The 24,750-nt window shown below is 51.2% G+C and overlaps 2 protein-coding genes across 2 annotated transcripts; one reads left to right on the top strand and one right to left on the bottom strand.

Moving 5' to 3' along the window:
• Positions 1–178: 178 nt before the first annotated feature.
• Positions 179–6,158, top strand: LOC127291757 (uncharacterized). The gene is made up of 16 exons (XM_071818458.1): positions 179–512; positions 760–830; positions 954–1,035; positions 1,123–1,244; positions 1,321–1,467; positions 1,873–1,930; positions 2,161–2,231; positions 2,366–2,447; positions 2,535–2,650; positions 2,729–2,875; positions 3,636–3,743; positions 3,827–4,085; positions 4,309–4,537; positions 4,639–4,786; positions 4,895–5,752; positions 5,842–6,158. The coding sequence occupies exons 1-15, from the start codon at positions 353–355 to the stop codon at positions 5,093–5,095; spliced, it is 2,001 nt and encodes a 666-aa protein (XP_071674559.1). The 5' UTR covers positions 179–352; the 3' UTR covers positions 5,096–5,752; positions 5,842–6,158.
• Positions 6,159–19,961: 13,803 nt separating this feature from the next.
• LOC127291754 (uncharacterized) lies at positions 19,962–23,974 on the bottom strand. Its single transcript, XM_051321070.2, has 2 exons — positions 20,937–23,974; positions 19,962–20,784 (listed from the first exon to the last, which is right to left on the bottom strand). Exons 1-2 carry the CDS (start codon positions 23,887–23,889, stop codon positions 20,396–20,398), a joined length of 3,342 nt encoding a protein of 1,113 aa, XP_051177030.1. The 5' UTR covers positions 23,890–23,974; the 3' UTR covers positions 19,962–20,395.
• Positions 23,975–24,750: the final 776 nt, after the last annotated feature.

Here is a 24,750-nt window from a genome sequence, read left to right as displayed (position 1 = left end):
TCTCCTCGAAGCCCGTCTATCCATATATAGTACCATCAAAAAAAAAAATAGTACCATCAAAATACAGTGTGGGTGTGGTTGCCACCTCATCCGATCTCACTGCCCCATCCGTATGTATCTCTCCGCTGCCCGGTTCTCATTTGACCCTGTTGCAACAATTTAAAATCCGAGTGACATCATCCCAGAAGCAGCCAGGACTCGGCAAGAGTTGACAAAACTCTTTCTTCTCACGAACAGGCACATTGGTCCGTTTCTGATGGAACAATATTAAAGTCCAAATGACCTCATTACATACTATGTACAGTAGGCACCAGCGAGCGTTGACTAAGCTGTTGCAACTGCAGTTCAACCAATGCTTCTTTCTGCATTTGGGGGCCAATTAAGATTGATCAGCGCGACATCATCTTGGGCATCACCGCGCAGGCGCACACCCCTCTCCAAATTACAGTTGCAGATGGACTCCGGCTCGAAGAAGTTGCTCGGGATCCAGCCCAACGAGCTCCGCTTCTCATGTATGCCATCTCTCTGCCTGAACATTCCATGTTTGCATTAAGCTGTTTAATTTGGCACATGCCGATGCCGTTGTTACTGATTCACTGATGATGTTGCTGTGTTTCTCAGTCTGCGCTGATGTTTAAGCCAAAGTAGCCAAACAGTCCCGTCTAATGTTTATTCAGAGTGTGGACGGAATTAATTTTGGCAGTTTTGTTGTACTGTCTATGCTAAAATTGGTTCTCCTTTTCTTTTTGAATCGTTCAGCTGAGGCGAATAAGCAGGCCTCGTGCTCTATACACCTGACGAACAGAACGGATCACCACATCGCCTTCAAGGTAACTTGGGACTACACCTTTTTCTGCTTCCACCAAGCATTTTTAGTCTGCCGCTTATAACACATGACTTTACAATTCTGAAAGAGACTGAATGTAATGCCACATTTGGATTGTGCTTCTTAGGTTAAGAATAATAACCCTAAGAGATACTGCGTTCAGCCCAACATCTCTATTGTGACACCACAGTCGACCTGCAATGTCAGCGGTAGTGTTACATCCCTTACCCATCAAACAAAGTTATTGCAATGCTTTGTTAATCTCTGCACACAAGTTGACACCGTGTGATTCGTAGTTACAATGGGAACACAAAGTGAGGCTCCACCAGAGATGCAATGCAGGGACAAGTTTCTCGTTCAGAGCGTTGTGGTAAGGGAGGGAACAACGGTCGAGGATGTAACTGAAGACAAAGACATGGTAGTTCACATTCCAATGTATCTTCATTGTTGGATTATCTTTTCTTCAATAGTGCTAACAAGTGAAGTTTGTGTAGTTCAAAATACATGCAGGTAATCTAGTGGATGAGGTGAAGCTGAAGGTGTTATTTTTACAACCACCATGGCATGTGGAGGAGGGATCTGAAGAAAGTTTGTCGCCTCGTCCTTCATCGTCTGGTGGGGGCAACATACATTATAAAGATGTGAGGTCTCTTAATTTATGTTGTTTGTTTCATTTGTTTTCTTATTCTTAATTGCTTTAAATCAGAATATCAGCTTGATTTTTTTCTAGATGCAGGCAACGAGAAAAATATCTGAACCAATTGCTAACATCCACTACAAATAAAATTTGAAGAGAAGCTATCTGATACCACCTATGAATTAATAAGTAAACCAATAGCAATGCGTGTTTATTGATATGCACAATGTAAAGAGTTATGTACATATAATCAACAAGTGAAACATGCTGGTACAAACACCAGGCTTGGTGCGCCACCCATATAACACCTGATCACACTGATATACGCTATGCTATTAATATTACTTATACACGTTGTTATTTTCGAACTAGACTAGTAAAATTTGACCAATCCATATTCTAATGGCAGATGAAACACATCTCGAAGAGGTTCCTCACGATCAAACCCGATGCGCTCTGCTTCCCCTGTATGGCATCTCTCCAATGAAGATTTTATGTTTGTTTGTAGTTGTTTTGGCACATGCAGATTCCATTATTTATATTTTTATGGAATTTTTAGTAATGCTAGAGTGTTTCTCGGTTTGGAATGCAATATAGAGGGAGAAAATTCAACATCCAGAGCATATATGGAATTTGGTATTTCGTTAGCTCGTACTCTCTGTGCTAAATTTTATTCTCTCATTTTTTATTCACGCAGTTGAAACAACGAGGCAAATCATGTGCTTTATGTATCTAACGAATACAACAACCGACTTCATTGCATTTAAGGTAATTTAGAACTACTATTGATTTGATTTCCATCATGACAAAGTGTCGGGATACTTTGATTTCCACCAGGACTCTACTATTATAAAAAGTTTCGGAATATAATGCCACATTTGGCAAACTATTGTTCTTCTTAGGTTAAAAATACTAATCCTAAGAGATATTGGGTTCGGCCCAACATCTCTATTGTGCCACCGCAGTCCACCTACGATGTCAATGGTAGTGTATTCACATTCCCACCCAGCAAATTCATTATGATGCTTTGTCATTTTCGCACAAAAACTGATATACTATGTGTTTTGCTAGTTATAATGAAACCACAAGAAGAGGCACCGCCAAACATGCATTGTAAGGACATGTTTCTCGTGCAGAGTGTTGTGGTGAGGGAAGCAACAACAACTAACGATCTAACTGAGGAGATGGTACTTCTCATTCCAATGTCTCTTTGTTGGTGGAGTTTTTTTTTGCTTCAACATTATTAACAGGTCAACCTTGCGTAGTTTAAAAAGCAAGCAGGTAATGCAATGGACAAGACAAAGCTGAAGGTACTCTATGTACAACCACCATCGCCCAGGCAGGAGGGGTCTAAAGAGGGTTCGTCGCCTCGTTCTTCTGGGCCCGCTGAGGCAAACATAAATTTTCAAGATGTGAGAACTCTTGACTTTATGTTGTTCCATTATTTGCTTGATTTTAAATGGTTCGTATGGGATTGATTGTTTTATAGATGCAGGAAACACCAAAAAAAAATTGATACCGAAGATTAGAGTTGATGTCAATATGATCTTAGTTGGTTGGTACCGAGGGCAAAAACTTACTTTTACTTAGTCGAGGATGTTACTTATCAACTAGTTACATGTGATGTAGAATAAGCAAGATCTTCAAATAAATTGATCTCGGTTTCTTGGTGAAAGTAACCATTTTTTTCACTCATAATTCTGATATTCTACATGCTGGAGCTAGCCCACATATTCATGCATAAAACCCTATAGTAGAGAACAAAAGGGGTGGACCTGGATCGCTTATGGGCTTACCCCTGGAATTGATAGACAAGGATAATTTATAAGAGATTGCGAGTGGAGTACCGGAGTGTAAATTTTAGACTTATTAATTTTACTCTAGGATTTTGTCATACTCCTACATACTTGTGATCTTGGCACTGCGTTGATGAAAGTAACATGGTGGTAGGATAAAAAAATTACCTTGTATGGCAACAATGAAACATTAAAATATGGGAGGGGTCTGAAGAGAGTTCGTCGCCTTGTCTTTGACTACATAACTCATACTTTTTTCAATGTTTAACATAACTTTTTAAAATGTCTTCTTTGATCTATATCCTCAAGTTAACCCAAAAGCTCTTGAAATGGTATACATGCAATACTTCATTAACTCATTGACTTATTTATGCAGACGGGATCCACGTTACACAACATGACGTTGCAAAATTTGAAAGATATCACAAACAACTTCTGTGAGAAGATGATAGTAGGAAGGGGTGGTTTTGGTGTGGTATATAAGGTAAGGCTAAATAGATTTCTATCAAAGTGGGAACCATACTAGACCCTAAACCAATATCCATATTAATAGGAGTCTTTAAACAGGGTTTGCTAGGTGACGGGAAAATGATTGCTGTCAAGAAGCTTGTGCAATCAATATCGGGATCCCAAAAGCCATTTGAGAATGAGATTAATCTTCTTATGAAGCTGAAGCACCCAAATATAGTGCAACTAGTAAGCTATTGCTATGAAACGCAACACTTACATAATAATTATGAAGGAAAATTAATATTTGCTGAGAATACACAATGTTTGCTTTGCTTGGAATATTTACCTAATGGAAGTCTTGAGAAGTATATTACAGGTATGCCATTGAAAGATGGAATAACTCTTCTATCTCTAATTTTCATCTCTTGTCGAGGTCACCTTATTGTGGCTTGATCACAGCTATAAATGCCTTGCTCTCACGAATGAAAAGTAGGAATGTACAATAAAAAACTAGAAAACCTTCTATATAGAGGGCAAACCAATAATAAGGATTACAAGACAACATCTATTGAATGATATTATTTTATTCGCAAATGTAGATGCATCATCTGGACTTGATTGGCCCACGCGCTACAAAATAATTGAGGGGATTTCCTATGGTCTACAATACCTCCATGAGCAAGACGGCGGTCCAATTATTCACTTGGACCTAAAACCCGGGAACATATTGCTAGATGAACAAATGTTGCCAAAAGTTACCGACTTTGGTCTATCGAGACTGAATGATGAAAAACAAACTATTCGCACAAAAAATATTAGTGGAACGTTGTAAGTGAATCACCACTATACAATTCATTGTGTTGTAGTAATCAACGGGATGTATTTTCTCTTAAATCTTCATATATATTCACCGAGTTGTGTTAATGCAGAGGTTACATGCCACCGGAATACCTACAAGGTATGGTCACACCTATGTCAGATATATTCAGTTTGGGTGTAATAATCATGGAGGTAATAACGGGACACAGGAAGTACCTAGATGATAATGGAACACCTTCCACGGTCTTCATCGAGCTTGTAAGACAACTAACTTTCAAGATCGAGGCCTCTTATCCTAGACACCATGTGACATTTTACCAATGAATTATGTATATCAACCATTCTGATTTGTTTTCCAATTCACAGGCGCTTCAGAAATGGAGAGATGTGTTGCAAAAAGGACCAAGCTATACATCACTAGAAAAAGACTGCCAACAAATAAAAAGATGCATTCAAGTTGGTCTAATGTGCCTAAATCCCGAGCGGACTAAAAGGCCTACAATGAAGAAAATTATTGTTATGCTTCAAGGGCTGGAAAGTATTAATTGGGACATTACCAACGGGTAACTTCACCTACAACCTACAAATGATAACTTGAATGTAATTTATGTAGTTTTTTTATAATATAGAGAATACATAACATTACATTTATATATTTCTTCCATATGTATAAATCTTTGTGACTCCAATGCCCATTAGCACAAATTTATCTAGCCTAGTGTAGGTAGCAAAACACTTTCAAATTAATACATTGCACAAAAGTTAAAGGTTGCCTAAGCGCAAGGTTTGTTTTGGAGGGATAGAAAGTATTAGGAAAAAAATGGATTTCAGTCATAGTTCATGGTATAAAATTGAAATTTCTTTATGACCACGTGTGTTGCTTAAACTATTGTAGCTGAGTGTCTTTTGTTCCGATGATTCTAAAAAGGTTTTTAATTTTATGCTTATGTAAAGTCAACTCTCAAAACTTTGACTATCAATACATTGGTAAAGTATATGTGGAATGTATAGATGTACTACAACCTTAATTACTTTTAAAATTTACAATTTAGAGAAAAAGTATCAATGTTCGTCACAACAACTTGAGAGAACTGGAAAGAGTATAAATCAAGGAAAATTTGACCAACAATCTAGTCAATTCCAGTTATCAAGCCACGCCATCGGGAGAGGAGCCGTAGTCTAGGAAAGGAGATCATCACAACATCCATTGCTCCAACATTTCTGGTATGCCTCCTTAAACAACACGAATATTTAACGATTATGTAGAGTGATCGATGCATATCTAACTTATGTTGGCTTTAATTTTTCTGAAGGTCTTTGGATCCATGTTTATGCTCGACGAGCACCTACGCAAGCCTTTTAAATTTCTGGTCTCCTATCCTAGTTGTAACTAGTGAATAAGCTGTGTCATTGACACGGTTTGGGCAAAAAGATGAGAGAGATCCAAGTCACTGGGATTTTTGTATCCCCACATATTTATCAGGAGCAGGAACAAATAAAAAGTTGGCACAAGGGCATAAATATATCCGTGTTTTGATCTAGATATTCTTGTTCCACTACTAATTGTGGTTGGTGGTGTAAGCAATAGCCATTAAATAAAAGATTGTTGCTATGCTTTTGCAGCTTTGCTAGCATATATAAACCTGTTCAAGGTGGTTATTCACGACATAGGCTGCTAACCATTGTTGTGTGAGATTTTTTTTTCAAATCTTAAGCACCATTATGTCAGATGGATCTTTATGTCCCCTTTTCCTGGCTGTTGTTGATTACTTAACAAAATTATGCAGAGTTTGGAGCACTCTATGCCGGACACCACATTCAAACAGAGCTGACAATTGAGTAGGTGTGACAGTTGAGTAGTGGTACATGGAAGGAGGCGGCGTTTTGCCTCACATTATACAAAATAATTAAAAATATTAAAAAATATTAAAAAATTCTGAAATAAATTTTTTGGTGTACGTCATGACATTTTATGTTAGTGCACAAGTTTTCATGGAGAAAGAATATTTTATGTGACGTGTACAAAAAAGAGAAAAAAATATCCGGTATGTAGTCGTGTTATAGCATCAAAATTTGTCTTTTTTACAGGAGCCATACAACTTTTTATTTTTTTAAAAGACTTGTGTACGAACATAAAATGTGTAGATGTACATGAAAATTTTGAATTTATAATTTTTTGACACTTCAAAATGTAGATTCACACAACGAAGCAAATGATTCTATGAGTCAAAGTGAATATCCCTACATGGAACTGATACTAAGATATCCACTGATTGCAAATACTTTATCACAGCGATGTTGCATTGCTCTTGGTGCAATTTTGGAGCGACTTTATATTAGAGTACTTCTTTTTTTGAGAATCCAATTAGAGTACTTATTTGGACTACAGCGCCTAAGAAATCTACGCTTCTCCCCACTAGCCCAGTTCCCATATGTACGCTCCGGGTGCCTACCGCCTACTGCTGGCATCTCCCCCTCCCGCCACCGGCTCCTGCCGAGGAACTCTGTTCGCTGCTCGCCTGCTCACCTGCCCCTGTTTCTCTTGGAATGGATGTGGTAATTTCTGATTTAGCTCCTGGGTCTGTATGTGCTGAATCCAACTTAATTTCTCTGCTATTATTTCTAGTTTTTCCCATGGTTTTTCTACTTTGCGTGGTCGTTAAATATGTGTTCCTTTGTGCAACAAATTAATGTAGCACCAAACCACCGAAGATTTGGCTTAGGTATTGTAGCATCTATATTGTAGCCTTGGTGCCCGCCTCTCTGACTGCGGTCCGCTCCTAATTCATCTCTTGAATGTGAAGATCTCAACTGATTTATCCAACTTGCGTTCAACCTGATCAAATCTTATGCCTGAAACAAAACAGCTACATGTTCCCATTTGATGGGGATATGCCCATAGGGGGTGGGTCGCCAGTCCCAGTCGCCATGAAGATAGAGGCTCGGGTGGATCGCCAGTCGCCTAAGCGACTGGGCCCTAAGGCGACTGGGCCGTGATCCCAAGGAGGAGGTCCACACGGCTGGACAAGAAGATTACTTGAGAGGGGGATAGCGGATCCCGGATTAGTAGCAACTGATATGATTCGGAGTTATCTCCATGTAACCCTAGATCGGGGGTGCTTATATAAACCCCCGAGCTTAAACCCTAGGGGACACCTTACTTGAGATCCAATCTCCCCCTGTAAGCTCTCGGCGTAGCCGCCGACTGAGCCCCCCCCATTGTAATTCTCCACTGAGCAATAAAGATCTAACAGGACGTAGGCCTTTTACTCTCCGGAGGGGCTGAACCTGGGTAAAACCCTTGCGTCTCTTGCACCTCGACCCGTAGATGGCAATGTTCCCTTCCCCTCGCATCAATGAAGTGCTACCCCCCGTAGCATCTGCCGTGGTTACATCCACGACAGTGGCGCCCACCGTGGGGCATGGGACATCAAGCCTTCGAGCTACGGCGAGGCCCTACTCGCCAATACGGCGGCCGGTTGCTTCCGGCAGGATGATCGCCACCGGCAATTTCTTCCACATCCAGCCAAGCACCTACCGGCCCGCCTCGTCGCCTCTCAAGCACGCCTGGATGGTGCCGATCGGCTCCATCAACCTCTTCGTTGGGCTCGCCGGCGTCAGCGACCCTCTCGAGCCTCGCCTGGCCGCTCGCACGACCCCGTCGCGCCCGGGCAGCTCCTCACTGCTACTCGCCCGGTCACCGGCGAGGTATACGCGGAGGCCGAGGCGGCCCTGGAAGACGATGCCGAGTCGGCGGTCGTGGCACCGACCGCCAACTCCACTGGTGCCTTGGCGCCGCCGACACCGCCGACACCGCTCCAGCCCGCCGATTCCGCCGACACCATCCCGGCCATCGACTCCGTCATCGCTGCGATCGACGCCGACTTCACCGACATCATCGCTGCAACGTCGGTTGCGGGATCCACCGCTGCGTCCCGACTGCCCGCTCCATCGCCACAGCATCAACCAAGGACTCTATCTCCTGGTCTCCCACCCGAGCGACTTCGAAGGTGGCTTCGAGGATGACTCCATCCTCTCCCTCTTCGGCAGCGACTACGACTCGGACTCGTCGAGGCCCCGCGTTACCGCTTACCCGACCGCAGTCTTCATGGCAGGGGGTGAAGAGGAGCTCCCAGACGACGCCTTCACCACTCCCCGCCCCGCAACCGCCACCCCAACCGAGATCGAGGCGCCCCGGGCGGCCCTCGAGGAGCAGAGGAAAAGGAGCTCGCCGAAAGGCAGAAATTCCGCCTCGAGCAAGATGAAGTAAGGGCCGTGTCCCACTATCGTCGCAGCGAAACCGCCGGCGCATGGAGCGCGCCCGCGCGAACGACTTTCCCGGCGCACGCCTTAACTTCGACGACCCAGACGGAGAAATCCGGGTCGCCCGAGTCCAAAACCACGACATCCCGGAAGGAAGTCGGGCTGCCGCAGATAGAGCAGCGCGCGGAGCACCCCCGCCACCCCCACCACCACCGCCCGAAGTTCCTCGGGCAGAGGTCGACGCCAACGGCCTACCACCGCACTCGTCTCCAGCCGATAACGTGGCAGCTGCGCAGGCCGTCCTCGCAAGAATCCCGAAACGGGAGACGGCGCGATCCTCGTCCAAAGCACGCCAAGGCTTTGGTAGCCAAGGCATTGGAGCAGCAGCACGCCGCAGCCGACTCGCAGGGCGACTCTATTCGCAAGCACATCCGCCGCCGCGCGGCGTCGTCGACGCGGCAAACCGCGCAATCGTCAACGCCAACAACGGCCCGCCGCAAAGACCGCGCGCGCCCACTCGCCTAACAACCGAGTCGAGCCGCGCCCGCGCGGATGAGGGTCGCCGCTAACGGGCAGCCAGTTGACGCCCGAACCCACATCGTCACCGACCAAGAATGGCGGGCGCGCAATCGATTGAACGACCGCCACGCCGATGAAGCTCCGCGCCAGAGCGCGTTCACCCGAATCGGCCCCGCTTGCTTCGGGCCGATGATTAGAGGCGAGCCGTATCCTGTAGGGTTCAAAGGACCCCGCGACATCGAAAAGTACGATACAAGCATTGACCCCACTGCCTGGATCGACTCAGACGCCATGGCAATGGGGATCCAGGGCCACTCCGAGTTACTCGCAGCGCGGTACCTGCCCCTCATGATGGACGGCGTCAATCGCCATTGGTTCAATACCCTCACCGTCAACAGCATCGACTGGAAGAAGCCCGCGCCGCGTTCATCCAAAGCACTTCGCCAGCGCATACACCCGTGCCACAACCATAGAAGACCTAGATCGCTGCGTCCAAGGCCCGCGCGAGTCGACCCGCCGGTGGGTGCAGCGCTGGCGGGCAGACATGTGGACGACCTCCAGCGGCATCGCACGGACACGGCAATCATCGCTTCCGACGCTGCTGCCGGTATGAACCGCTAAGCGCCAAGCTCCGTCGCGTCAGCAGGGACAATATCTCAATCTCCGAGCTCTTCGACATCGCCACCCGCTACGCCGATGAAGACCCTACAGTCGACTCGGACGACGAGTACGGTCAACGACGCAATCGCCGCCCTGCGCACACGGAGCCTCGGCGTGGCGACTACCGGTTCGCCGGCCGGTCTAACAACGGCAAGCGCCGCGGAGAGGGAGGACACAACGAGCTAGTCGCTACCACCGATTACGAGCAGCGCGAGCCAAAATCGTTTCGGCGCGACACTCGTGCACCTCGGGAGGATCGGACTCACCCCAAGCGCGACTACGACCGCAGCCTCCTAGATGCACCATGCATCTATCACAGCAAGGAGGGCAAGCCCGCCAACCACACGACGGGAAATTGCTACTCCCTGAAGCAGATAGAAAGAGCTCGCCGCGCCAAGGAAAACGACGGCGGCAACCAGCACAAAGAGCGCGCCAAAGACCAAGACCAGCACAAGGGAGAGGGCTTCGGTCGCAGCGCCGGCTCGCTCCACACCTTCACCGGGGTCGGCGACCGACGGGACAGAAGGTCCTCGCAAGGGCGATGGCGGTACACGCAGTCATACTTTCCGACGTACCCCGGTGGCTCAACTGGTCCGAGCAAAGCATCACCTGGAGCCGCGAAGATCACGCCCCCGCATCGAGTACCCCGGGCGAGTGGCGCTAGTCGTCGTGCCCAAGGTCGCCGACCATCGGCTACCAAAACCCCGATGGACGGGGAAGCTCCATCAACATCATGTACTACGACACCTTCCAGCGGCTTGGTCTGCCGGACTCACGCCTTGAGAACACCAAGGTCACGTTCCACGGCATCGTCCCCGGCGGAAGGCCTTCCCGATCGGCAAGGTGACGCTGCCGCCACCTTCGGCACGCCCGTGAACTACCGCACCGAGCGGATAACGTTCGAGGTGGTGAACTTCCGGCTCTTACCATTGCGTACTCGGCCGACAAGCGTTCGCCCGCTTCATGGCGACCCCACACTACGCGTACAACATGATGAAGATGCCAGGGCCTCGAGGCGTCATCACCATCCACGGCGACCCGGAGATGGCATTGGAATGCGAGGACGACAGCGCCAAGCTCGCCGACGCCGTCATCGCCGACGAACAAGACAACTCCGCCGAGCTCGCCAAGTACCCAGTCGACCGCAACGACCCCGCCATCCTGGAGAAGCCAACCGAGCTCGACTCGTCCGCAGCAACCTTCAAGGCCGCAGCAGGCACTCGCCAAGTAGATCTTGTAGAAAACGATCCAAGTAGGCAAGTTACCATTGGGACGGGCCTGTCCGCCCAATAGGAAAGCGCTCATCAAGTTCCTCCGTGAGAATCGAGATATCTTTGCATGGAAACCATCCGACATGCCAGGTGTCCCGAGAGAACTTGCTGAGCACAAATTACATGTCGATCCCACCGCGCGACCCGTTAGGCAGGTGCAATGCGCCCTGTGGGAGAAGAACGGCGACGCGCAATCGCCGAAGAAGTAAACCGGCTACTCGCTGCCGGCTTCATCATAGAAATCAAGCACCCGAAATGGCTGGCAAACCCAGTCCTAGTGCTAAAGAAGAACAAGACGTGGCGAATGTGTATCGATTACACAAGCCTCAACAGCGCGTGCCCCAAGGACCCATTCGTCCTACCGCGAATCGACCAGATTATCGACGCGGTCGCCGGGTCCGAGTCGCTATGTTTCCTGGATGCATACTCCGGGTACAATCAAATAAAGATGGCCAAGGAAGACCAAGAGAAGACTGCATTCATCACACCCCTAGGCGCCATCGCTACACGTCCATGACCTTCGGCCTCAAGAACGCCGGAGCAACGTACCAGCGGTGCATGAACAGCTGCTTGGAAAGCCAGATCGGCCGCAATGTGCATGTCTACATCGACGACGTGGTGGTCAAATCGACTCGACAGACCGACCTCGTCAGCGACTCCTCGAAACATTCGCCAACTTACGGCGGTACAAGATCAAGCTCAACCCTTTGAAGTGCACCTTCGGGGTTCCATCAGGACAGCTGCTAGGCTACGTCGTCTCCAGGCGAGGCATCGAACCTAACCCGGAGAAGACACTGGCGGTCATGCGCACCAAGCAGCCAGCATGCCTAGTCGACGCGCAGAAACTCGCGGTCGAGTCGCCGCCCTCAGTCGCTTCATACCCCGGCTCGGAGACAAGGCCATGCCACTATACCGCTTGCTCAAGAAGTCGGAATCATTCCGGTGGACAGACGAGGCGCAGCGGGCCCTAGAGGAACTCCAGCATGCTCTCTCGAATGCCCCTATCCTCGCGGCCCCGCTGCCAAAAGAAACCATGCTCCTATACGTCGCGCGTCGAACCGCGCTATAAGCGCAGTCATGGTCGTCGAACGGAAGGAGGAAGGAAGGGAGCAACTGGTACAACGCCCGGTCTACTACATCAGCGAAGCCTTAATCGAATCCAAGCAACGGTATCCACACTACCAGAAGCTGGTGTACGCCGTCCTCGGGGCCCAGCGGCGATCGGCCCCTTACTTCCACGAGCACCCCATCAAGGTAGTCGCCTCAACACCACTCGCCGACATCATCCGCAACCGCGACGCAACTGGCCGGATCGCCAAGTGGGCAGTCGAGCTCGGCGTCCACAACATCACCTACGAGTCACGCCACGCCATCAAATCTCAAGCACTCGCCGACTTCCTCGCCGACTGGGAAGAGGCCCAGCAGCCAAGCTCCCCCGCGGACCTCAAACATTGGACGTTGCACTTCGACGGTTCTAAAACCTCGAAGGAGCAGGCGCGGAGTCGTCCTCACATCACCAAAGGGCGACACAGTGAAGTACGTCCTGCAACTCAGATTCGAGCCATGCACCAACAACATGGCCGAGTACGAGGCGCTCTCGCACGGCATGCAGTCGCAAAGAGATGGGCGCAACACGGCTGCGCTGCCTCGGCGATTCCGACCTAGTCGCCAGCCAAACTTCCGGCACCTGCGACGCCACGTACGCCAACATGATCGCATACAAACGCGCCGTCGACCAAGCCGGCGCTGGCTTCGCCGGTCACGTCGTCGAGTGGGTTGACAGCGCAAGAACGAAGAAGCCGACGCGCTAGCCGAATCGGGTCCAAGCGACTTCAACCTCCTCCGGGCGTCGTCCCGGACATCCTCAGCCACCCCTCGGTGCGCGCACCGCGCGAGCTGGACATTGCCGAGCCACCTGCTCCCGACTCCACCTTAGTCGCACTCGCCGTCGACAAGACCGATTGGACCGAGCCATACATAAGCTACCTCGAGAGCCGTGCACCGCCGATGGATGAAACCAAAGCACGCGCCATCGTGCGCAGATGCAAGTCCTTCACCATCATCAACAATGAGCTATACAAGCGCAGTGTCTCGGGAGTGTTCCAACGATGCGTCACCACGGCGGAAGGGCGTAACATTCTGCGCGACATCCACGCAGGGACTGCGGCCACCACGCAGCGCGCGTTCAATCGTCGCCAAGGCCTTTCGTCACGGCTTCTACCGGCCAACAGCCCACGAAGACGCAATCGCCTTGTCCGTTCATGCGCCGGGTGCCAAAAGTATGCAAGCCAGTCGCACATGCCAGGATCGGCATTGAAGACCATCCCCCTCACCTGGCCCTTCGCCGTATGGGGCATGGACATGGTGGGAAAATTCAAAACGGCCCCCGGCGGATATACTCACCTCCTGGTAGCGGTGGACAAGTTCACCAAGTGGGTAGAAGCAAAGCCCATAAAGAAGTGCGACGGGAAGACGGCTACAAAGTTCCTACGCGAGCTCATCTATCGGTACGGCTACCCTCACAGTATCATAACCGACAACGGCACCAACTTCGCCAAAGGGGAGATGGCTGACTTTTGCGAAGAAAAGGGCATCCGACTCGATCTCGCCTCAGTCGCCCACCCCGAGTCGAACGGCCAAGCAGAAAGGGCAAACCAGAGCATCCTGCACGGACTCAAACCACGCCTGGTCGTGCCCCTAGAGCGCGCAGCCGGTTGCTGGGCAGAGGAGCTCTCTTCAGTACTATGGGGCATTCGCACAACGCCTAACAGGTCAACCGGCTTCACGCCTTTCTTCCTGGTATATGGCGCCGAAGCCGTCATGCCCACGGACATCGCCTACGACTCGCCTCGGGTCGCCAACTACGCCGAAGAAGACAACGAGCGAGCTCGCCAAGACGACATCGATCTCCTCGATGAGGCCAGAGACCTCGCACTCTCCAGAACCGCCATTTACCAGCAGGACCTCCGTCGTTACCACAGTCGCCGCGTTCGGAGTCGCTCCTTCCAAGTCGGCGACCTGGTACTCCGGCTAATCCAGGACAAGAAAGGGATGCACAAGCTGTCCCCGCCCTGGGAAGGACCATTCGCCGTCAGCCGCGTACTCGGCAACGACTCCTACTATCTCATCGACGTCCGCAAGGACGACAAAGGCGAGCCGCTCACTAAAGAGGTGGAGCGCCCCTGGAACATCAACCTTCTCCGGCGGTTCTATACCTAAGGAAAAAATGTAATCCGAAAATTCAGAGGTTAATAAAAATCGCCGACCATTTTTTTTTTTTTGATCTCAAGCTCCGACTACCTCTCCTTCACCCGCCAGATATCGCCATCTCTCATCCCGGTACACACCGGCTTAGTCGCCGCAACAAGCGACTAGGTGCTGAGAGACCTCCGGTCGCCGCTGCTGGAAGAGAGAAGTCCACGATCGGCCAAGTAGCCGGGCTAACACGGGATGGCGGCGTAACCGAGGCGCAACACCAGGCCCGGTCACCCACCATCTCTAACGCCGTCGGGTGAAAACGGCGACTGGAACCCACAGCAGGGCCGCACGCTCGGCCAGCCCCACGGGCCTCGGCGACCGCCTTGTGCTACGCTATAAAGCACACCAATGCCCTCCTCTACCTTAGGTTGGCGAATTGTGCGGCTAAGTACTTCGACTAGGGACTCCGCAAAACGGACCCGCGGCTCGCCAAGGAAAATACGCCCGCAATGATCCCCTTTGGAGTCGCCTAGCGACTGGCTCACCGAGCCACGACGAGTGGCGCGCTACATCCGAACAGCGCAAAATACAACTCACCACTACTCCACCCATGAGGCTGCTATTCGTACTATAATGACTACGCATCGCGATCGGGACGCCCAGCTCGAAAAGGAAAACAGTCAAGTCGATAGCCTTCATTGGGGTCGCAAGGCGATCGGCACGAAGGCCATGGATAGTCGGAACCAACTCCAATGCATCGCCGCCTCAAAATAATGCAAAAGCAACCACCGAATCATATTTAAGCAAAAGTCATCATTTTATTTACAACTAACTCCCGCTCGCGGGAAATCCAGCCACTTCCTACACAGGTACTCAGGAAACTACGAGGACGACCCCGGAGCCCCCTCTACGACAGGCTCGACGCCATCGTCGCCGTGACGAAATTTCGGCGTGTACACCACGACCGGATATGTCGACAACGAGCCGGCGGCAGCGGCATGGAAGAGGCGCTCCGCGGGGTAGTCCACCGGGCCCGGCTCTTTCTCCGCGTCACCAGGTGCCGCTTGGCTGGGGATATGAGTCTCCAAGTCCGCGGTCGCCAGTACTCGGTCGGCGAAGGGGCGCACCGCATCCATCAGCCGCAGCACTTCGGCAACATCGAACTCGCCGCCTCTCGAGGGAAGCCAGCGGTGACCTCCTCCACGTCGAACCCTTTCGTAGTAATGCGCCGCACCATACTCGAGCCATGGTAATGCCAACGCGGCAGAAGAGCGGCGAAGCCACCAACAACAGCCGGAATGTTGGACACCGCCTTGAAGACGGATGGCGTGTCCCGCGGAATCACCTCCCGCGGGCTTAGGTACTGGAGCGCGGCGAGTATCTCCCCGCGCGGCGATGATACGCGCGGTCGCGGTCGACAGGCATTCCGCGGAGTCGCCGTCTCCACGAAGTCGCACGTACCTGCAGTCAACAACACAAGGAAAAGGGAAAAATGAGAACTTCCCTTCAACGCCAATCGGCCCCGGAGCCGACTCGCCACGCTCGGGGACCGGCCTCGAGCCGACTTCGCCACGCTCGGGATCGCCTCGAGCCGACTTCGCCACGCTCGGGGACTGGCCCCTCGAGCCGACTTCGCCACGCTCGGGATCGCCCCGAGCCGACTTCGCCACGCTCGGGATCGCCCGAGCCGACTCGCCACGCTCGGGGACTGGCCCCTCGGAGCCGACTCGCCACGCTCGGGATCGCCCCGAGCCGACTCGCCACGCTCGGGACCGACCCCCGAGGCCGACTCGCCGTGTTCAGATGCTCGAACCCCCGGCAAATAAACAAGAAGTGCGACGACAAGAACTTACCAAGAATCTGCCGCGACATCTCTCTGACGAACGCCTCGAAGTTGGTCTTCTCGGCCTGCACCGCCAGGACGATGCCCTCGGACGCCTCCTTCTCCGCAGCAAGTTCTTTGGCGTGCTGCTGCTTTAAGGCCGCCACCTCCTCCCGCAGAGACGCGGCAGCCCCACGAGCAGAGTCCCGCGCGTCGCCGCGGCCTCCAGCTTCACCTTGTATTCGGCGATGACGTCCTCCAGCTCCCGGCCCTTCGCTCCAGGACCTTCGTCAATTCCGCCACCTCCGCTTTGCCCTTTTCCGGGCCTCTTCGGCCTGCTGCGCCCGGAACTCGGCTTCACGGTAGAAGGACTCCTTGACGAACCCTTCCCGAGCCTCGGCAAGAGCCTTTGCCTGCGCCTCTGCTACAAGAAAAGGAAACGGTGAGAACGAACGCCAGGGCCAGTGACACTGAATGAGGACGGCGAGCGGGCTCGACTTATCGCCCAGGGCAATCAGCTTCCGGTTCTTCGCGCCGCCTCCTCCAATAGCGAGGTCAGCCGCTTAATCTCCTCCTGCGAAAACCAAACAAAAAATGCCAAGTTCAACAAACGAAAATCAGAAGAGACTCGACTCGCCCTTTCGGACCAAGTCGACCCTCGGGACCGGGGGTGACTAGGCCACGTGTTCAGCGACACTTACCACATGCGCCTCGCCAAGCGCCGTGTGGAGCTCGGTGGTGGTCAATGAAGACGGCGGCGGATGACGCGTCTCGGTCGCCCCGTCCGCTCGCATCACCGCCTCGCCGATGGAACTTCGCCCGTCCGCGTGTCGGCGTCACTGGGCGGGGCTCGGTCCCTGGCGGGCTTGGACCGGCACTGTTTCAGTGGCTCGACAGACCGCCCTCCTCGACGATGTCCTCTTCAACCTCGGGTGCCTTCTCGCCCTCGGTCGATCCAACGTCGCCGACTCCTCCTCCACCACGGGCGGAGTAACGTCTGGACCCGTCGCTGCACTCGCCATGCCCCCGCGAGCCATGCTGGGTAGAGGAAAGACGTTGGCGGTGGGCTCGACGCGGCTAGTGCTCTCCTTCTCCGCTTGGCTCCCGGCGGCGGGCTCTTCCGGAGCCGACCCCGCGCCCCCAAGGTCGGACGGCGCCGCCTTCCTCTCCGCGGCTTTCTTCTTTGCCTCGGCCGCCCTCGTGGCCGCCACCCCGGCCGCGGGCGGCTTCGCCAAGGTCTTCTTCTTGGACCTACAAGGAGGTGAGGTGAGTCGACACCCAGTCCAGTCGCAAGAAGGACAAATCCGACAAGAAGTACTTACTTCACCGTGGGAATCGCTCTTACGCCCGGACCAGCCCGAGCTCCCGCATCGATCGCGTCCTTCAAAGGACGCTGAAGCCTCATGGACCCTTCCAGGAGAGTGGGGCGCAGTCGCTTCGATAGCGGCTCAGCCCCTTCCTTGGAGGGCTCCGCCTTGTCCTCCGGGCGAGAGGTCGCCTCCTCTTCAGCCCGCGCCCGGGACGAGGACTCGGCACCCCTCTTCGACCCGCGCGGGAGTCTGATGAAGTCCCGCGCCTCCGACTCCGACTCGGTGCGCTCCTCCTCCTCGTCGACCTCTTCCTCCTCGCCCTCGGTCATCTCCGGTGGTTCCTTCCCGGCGAGAGGAGGGAGGTGGTCCGCGATCTTCGCCAACGCTGTAATCGAATCAAAGGGACAAGTCGAGAAAGGAAGAAGCGCGGCCAGGCCGTGCGAAGTCGCCATGCGAAGCATTACCTGAGGCGCTGGGGTGTCTTCGGTGTAGGGCTGCAAGCCGTCTTCGAAGGAAGTGAAGGTGGCAGTAGTGATCTTGGCAAGCGCCTTCCGGTACTCGCCCTCGTCCCACTCGGTCGCCGTCGACCGGGTGCGGTCATTCTGTCCCCGGTACTCCCACATGGGGTGAGCTCGGCACCGCAGGGGGATCAGCCGCCGGCCAAGCCAACAGTTGTACATGTCGACCGCCGTCAGGCCGTCATCTTTTAGCGCTGGATCGCTTGGCGCATATCCTTCACCACCTTCTTCTGCTCGCGCGGCAGCGACCGGACATTGAGGCGCCGCGGACGCTCGGCTCGGGACTGTATTGGGGAATGCATACCTCGCCCGGGAGTGTACTCCTTGGCGTAGAACCAGAAACGACGCCACAGCCGATCGCGCCTTCTTGGGAGCGCCATGTCGATGAAGCTTTCCCCGGACTTCACCTGGAAGGTGATCCCCGTTTGGGATGAGTGCTTCGCTGTTCTTGCTGGTTCGAGTCGCCCGCCCATGGAAGATGGACACCCACAGCGGGAAGTAGGGCAGACAGCCCAAGTAGCATTCGCACAGCGCCACGAACAGAGAAATCTGCCGGACGCTGTGCGGCCCGAGGTCGGAAACCTTGATGCTGTAGAAGGCCAGCAATCGCCGGAGGAAATCGGAGGTGGGGAGAGCGAACCCGCGATCGAGGAAGCTCATGAAGATCACGAACTCCCGGGCCGTGGGAGGGCTCCGTCTCGTTCGCCGGCGGAACCCGCCATCGCTCTCGGTTAAACTCCGGGATGACCCCGGAGGCGACGTACGGGAGGAGAGACTCCCGCGTGACCTTCGACTTGCCCCAACCCTTCGCCGCCATGGATGTGTGTGGAGTTTGGAATGAAGATGAGATGAAGAGAAGATGGGGGATGAATGCGGAGGAGTGTTGAACCCTAATCCTAGGGGCGACCCTTTATACCGCCCGCACTCGCTCAGATTGAGGATGAAATCTGTTCGTTGAATCGTCCGGAATCGCCGCCCCGCAATCAACGGTCGAGATCTGCGCCGTCACCGGCTGAATAGCCGTTAAACTAGCCGTTAGCGGTCACGTCGAGCCCAACGGTCAACAACATGCAAACGGTGTGCGCCTCGGTCAACGTGAAATCTAGCCGTTGGCCTCTCCACGTGTCTCTATGATGACTACGCGTCGACTGGCAAACGGCGATCGGCCGTAGCCGATCACACACGCCGATCGATCGATCAAATTCTGGCGACTAAGACTGCCACCGCACCCGCGACTTTATCTTTGGAAGCCCGGCGGCGACTCATCTTGATCCATCACCGCGCCTCTCCAAGACTTGCTCCAGATCCGCGCTTCATCACCACCGCGCTTGGGGACTACTGATGGGGATATGCCCATAGGGGGTGGGTCGCCAGTCCCAGTCGCCATGAAGATAGAGGCTCGGGTGGATCGCCAGTCGCCTAAGCGACTGGGCCCTAAGGCGACTGGGCCGTGATCCCAAGGAGGAGGTCCACACGGCTGGACAAGAAGATTACTTGAGAGGGGGATAGCGGATCCCGGATTAGTAGCAACTGATATGATTCGGAGTTATCTCCATGTAACCCTAGATCGGGGGTGCTTATATAAACCCCCGAGCTTAAACCCTAGGGGACACCTTACTTGAGATCCAATCTCCCCCTGTAAGCTCTCGGCGTAGCCGCCGACTGAGCCCCCCCCATTGTAATTCTCCACTGAGCAATAAAGATCTAACAGGACGTAGGCCTTTTACTCTCCGGAGGGGCTGAACCTGGGTAAAACCCTTGCGTCTCTTGCACCTCGACCCGTAGATGGCAATGTTCCCTTCCCCTCGCATCAATGAAGTGCTACCCCCCGTAGCATCTGCCGTGGTTACATCCACGACACCATTTGCCAAATCTAGCCACCATCATTGCTAGTGATCTCTCGTGAGGCACACAGAGCACAATTGCTAGCCACAATCATCAGACTGAACAACAGGGTAGCACCCCCTGTTTGCAATTGCAATCACCAGCTGTCCATCTTAATTTGTTACTATTGTAGTATAATATAACACATTCAGGATATATCAGACTCAACCTCGAAAAAAAAGGATATATCAGACAATGTCATCCTTACGCTGCAGACCGACAGCGTATTTCTTCCGCACTTTATCAGACAGTGGATTGGATTGCTGATATTTTTCTTGATGACATGTCTACTAGCAGTACAGCAAAATTTCGACGAACCCCAACCTAAAGACTTCTCAGGAGTCACATTGAGCAAACTAAGCATAGACTACAAGTCTACAACTCTCTCAGAACATGCGTGCGAGCAAAAAATTAAAAGTGACCTACTTAAGGTTCAGTGCTGAATATTCCCGTTTGATTGCGGACACTTCTGCGTAAACGTCCGACATTGCCGGTCGATCTTTTGGTGTCTCCATAGAGCATGAGAGGCCAAGCTTAACAAGTTGCGTAATGCAGCTGGGCATTCCCACTGTTGCATGCTCTCCATGGTCTATGCTACTGTGAACGCCTTCATCTCTGAAATTTGCGATGACACTCGGATCAAGTATCTCACCAATCTTTTCAGGAAATGCACTTCCCACAAATTTCTGAAGGCTCAGACCATTATTAAACAACTCATTTGTTGGCCGTTTACCCGTGAGCATTTCTAGGATGATAATTCCATAGCTGTAGACATCGCCTCCTGTTGAGATCTTGTTCCCAATGCCATACTCTGCATTGTTTAACATTCAATTATATTACAAGGTTGATTATTGGAAATCATAAAGGGTTCTCTTTGAAGAAACAAAAAGTAAAACTTGAATATAGTAGGGATACCTATAACTTTTACATGGAGGGAAGATAATAATATAGTAAATGTTTTACCTGGTGCAATGTATCCAATTGATCCTCTTGGTCCTGCTAAGCTTGTAGAAGAAGCAATACTTGAAGAATTATTACTTTGAAGGAACTTAGCTAATCCAAAGTCACTGAGACGGGCACCCATGACATCATCTAGAAGCACGTTGCTAGGCTTCAAATCACAATGTACCATGGGGGGGATGCAACTGTTATGTAAATAGTCCAATGCAGCAGCTATGTCCACTGCTATTGTTACTCTGGAGCCCAAACTCAACGGTCTTCTTGTTTCTGAATAAATCCAGCTCTCTAGGGTTCCGTTAGCCATGTATTCAATGATAAGAGCTTTGAAGTCATTCCCTCTGTTGTCCCATGTTGAGCATACCGAAATTACTCTTACCAGATTATGATGACGAGTGTTTCTAAAGGCTTCACACTCAGCAATGAAGCTTTTTGGTGCTCCTAGTTGATCAAGCTTGAAAACTTTGATAGCAACCACTCCAATTGTTTCAGACTCAAGTACAGCTTTATATACTGCTCCATATGCCCCCGAGCCAACCAAGTTGTCTTGAGAGAAACCATTTGTTGCTTTGACTAAATCAGCATATGAGAAGCTCTTCATCTCTGTGAATGATGGATTATCTGACTGTTTGGACCTCTTACTCCTCTTCACCAGAATAAATACTACAAATGAGAAAGCAACCAACGCAACAGCCGCCACACTAATCCCAGTTATCATTAGATTGCGCCGAGTGCGACGGTCTCTGGATGATGCAACGCAAAGTGGGAGTTGTAACATTGGGGAACTAGAGCATAACATCGTGTTCCCTTGGACAAATACCTCACTAGAATTCTGAAATATCCCCCCTTGTGGCATTTGACCCTCAAGGTCGTTGAAGGACAAGTTCAGGAGCCTCAAAGAATTGAAGGACTGAAAAAAGTTTGGAATTTCACCACTCAAGTTGTTTCGTGATAGATCAATTTGCACTGTACCTCTCAAATTGATGAAAGATCCCGGAATTCTGCCATCAAGAGAGTTGGACTCCAGGCGTAGGAACTCTAAGCGGACACAAGAGCCTAGAGCAGTTGGAATGTGCCCAGAAAGATAGTTGTTGGAAAAATTCAGTCGGCCTATGTTGATCAAGCCACCTATCTCCTGTGGAATCTGCCCAGAAAGCTGGTTGTGGGACAAATCGAGACCTTCTGATAAGGAGTCAAGGAAGAAGAGCTCTTTTGGTATGCTCTCATTCAAGGCGTTGCATGAAAGGTTGAGAGTGATTAAACCGTTACAATCACCCAGCGTCCTGGGAATGGGCCCGCTGAGATTATTATCTTGCAAGAGGAGTTTGTTCAGCTGGCGGAGTTTGCCTATTGAAAGTGGAATCCGTCCTGAAAGCCTGTTCCGTGACAGGTTTAGGAAAGTCAGGTTTGCAAGGTTTCCGATCGCGTCGGGGAGATCGCCAGCAAACTGATTCTGCTCCATCCTAATATATGCGAGGTTTGTGAGGTTTCCTATCTCCGGTGGTATGCTTCCAGATATCATATTTGCGTGCAGCACCAAAGCCTGCAGGCTGTTTGCAAGGCTACCAACTGAACTCGGCAGATTCCCTTGCATCATGTTGGTTCCCAAAGACAAGACCTGCAGCTGTGTGCAATTTGCCAACGAGGAGAGGAATGACCAGTCTCCAGCTTCGAGCTGGTTACTTGCCAGAATCAGGTCATTTAAGGCAGGAAGGGACCCAAAAGAAGGGATAACACCATGAAATGCATTAGCCCCTAGGTTAATGGACACAAAATCTGTCGCATTGGCTAGAGATAGAGGGATTTTGCCCTGGAAGTTATTTTCTTGCAAGATGAGAATTTGGATGCTTGGAAGGGTGTACCCGATGTCAAATGGAATGCCCCCAATGAAATCGTTGACAGCTAAGCTAAGGTAAGTGAGTGAAGACAAGTTGTATAGGGAGGATGGGACAGTCCCCGACAAGCGGTTGTAAGACATGTCTAGTACTTGCAAGTTTGGGATCTCTCCTATGCTCGCAGGGATGCTTCCTTGTAAACTGTTGGCCGCAAGAAGGAGCGTCTGAAGGGAAGAGAAATTACCCAGAGTCCAAGGTATGGTGCCTGCAAGGTTATTCACCGACAATATGAGAGACTGCAGGGGCGAGTCGACATTTGAAACAGCTGGTATAGACCCCGCAAAGTTGTTCCATCCAAGGGCTAGTCTCTGGAGCGATGTGCTGTTGAAGAGGGCAGCAGGGATCTCTCCGTCGAGGTTGTTTCTTACCAGGTCCAGCACCTGAAGAGATGAGCTGCTAGCAAGGGCCGGCGGCACGGGTCCCGTGAGGGAATTGTTTGTGAGAATCACGGAGACAAGGGAAGATCCGCTGCTTCCGAGCGAGAGGGGAATGTGGCCTGTCAAGCTGTTGCGAGCAAGGCGTAGAACAGAGAGGTTGCGGAGCGCCCCGAGTGTTTCTGGGATGTCTCCAGTGAGCTGGTTGTTGCCAAGATCAATCACCTGGAGCTGGGGGGATGTGGTGGAAGACAGGGTGCTGGGGATTGAACCGGTGAGGCTATTGTAGCTGAGGTTAAGGTAGGTCAACCTGCTGAGGTCACCAAGCTGCGCCGGAATGTGGCCGCTAAGCAGATTGCCCGGGAAGTGGACTCTTGAGAGGAGGGTGAGGTTGGCGATGCAGGGTGGTATCTGGCCATCGAGGCTGGACTTCTCGAGGTCCAGTGCGACGACATGAGACTCGTTGCTGCAAGTGACGCCGGGCCAGCTGCAGAAATGGAGGGAGCTGTTCTGTGCCCATGAGCCAAGACGCCTGCTGGCAGCAGGGCTGCTGGAGAGATGGAGCTTCAAGCAAAGGAGCGTTTGTAAGTCGTCGGTGTTAGATGAGGAAGAAGAAGAAGCAGCGGCAGTGAAGTTCAAAAGAGAGGCCACGGCAACAATGGCTAGGAGCCTTCTCGGTGTGTCACACATGTTGTGCTACTTCTTCAATAGGCTGCGTGGTCTGATTTTTGTACTATTGATATGCTGCAATTTATAAAAGGGAAAGGTAAGTTGCTGCTGCAAGCTCCTTGGTTGCACGCACTTAGTTGCTGCTTGCAGACGAAAGTGCCCCCTGGGTGCTATAGTCTATCTTCCACATTGAATCAAAGAGGAATCTCGGTCCTACTTTCATACTACCTTTCCAACCGGCCCAACTTGATCCCGCCAACTACCAAAAAGATTGTTTGCGAATTTGGCCACTTATTTGTTAAAGGAACTCAACTCGATCTTTCCCCATTAACTATATGTATACTCTCTCTGATCTAAAGTACAGTAGTATACAGTCTTTTTAAGACATGACTGATAAAATTAAGGTGGCACTTTGCGTAGCAATTTTAGTAAAAAGTATAATATTTCAAATAAAAAAGGATTGCACTTTATGAAGTTCTTATTTGTGAAAATCCAACAACACTAACCTTAACCTTCTCAATCTACAGGATCCATTTTTATTCAGCGATTGTCAAAACTACAAAACTTTGACTGGCAGTATTTGTAAAATGACCTCCAAATTGAAAGATGAATTAATCTGTTTATCACGGTACCTGTGCAAGAAGTCACCAGTCAGTTTACAATACATTATGCGTTTCTTATTTGATGTCACTTCCTAACCTCCACTGTACCCTACACAATGAGATTTCCTCCCTTCCATTATGGCAACTAATCGAAGCTAAGGTAAGCATCTTAATCCTCAGTCATCCCTTGAGTCCACCTGGAGAAAATAATATATATGCATTCAACTTGATATTGGTTTTTCTCACATGAGTGCCAACAGATGCATGGCCGAGGCTTTGT

The sequence above is a fragment of the Lolium perenne genome, chromosome 4, assembly GCF_019359855.2.
Source record: "Lolium perenne isolate Kyuss_39 chromosome 4, Kyuss_2.0, whole genome shotgun sequence".
NCBI lineage: Eukaryota > Viridiplantae > Streptophyta > Magnoliopsida > Poales > Poaceae > Lolium > Lolium perenne.
This window is presented reverse-complemented; position numbering and strand designations above follow the sequence as displayed.

Excerpts from the sequence above, each read along its gene's own strand:
- LOC127291757 (XM_071818458.1), top strand. The coding sequence starts at position 353 with ATGCTTCTTTCTGCATTTGGGGGCCAATTAAGATTGATCAGCGCGACA. Across the intron at positions 831-953 it reads ATCACCACATCGCCTTCAAG|GTTAAGAATAATAACCCTAA; the intron begins GTAACTTGGGAC and ends TGTGCTTCTTAG. Across the intron at positions 2,448-2,534 it reads GTCCACCTACGATGTCAATG|TTATAATGAAACCACAAGAA; the intron begins GTAGTGTATTCA and ends GTGTTTTGCTAG.
- LOC127291754 (XM_051321070.2), bottom strand. The coding sequence starts at position 23,889 with ATGTGTGACACACCGAGAAGGCTCCTAGCCATTGTTGCCGTGGCCTCT. Across the intron at positions 20,785-20,936 it reads AATTGGATACATTGCACCAG|AGTATGGCATTGGGAACAAG; the intron begins GTAAAACATTTA and ends TAAACAATGCAG.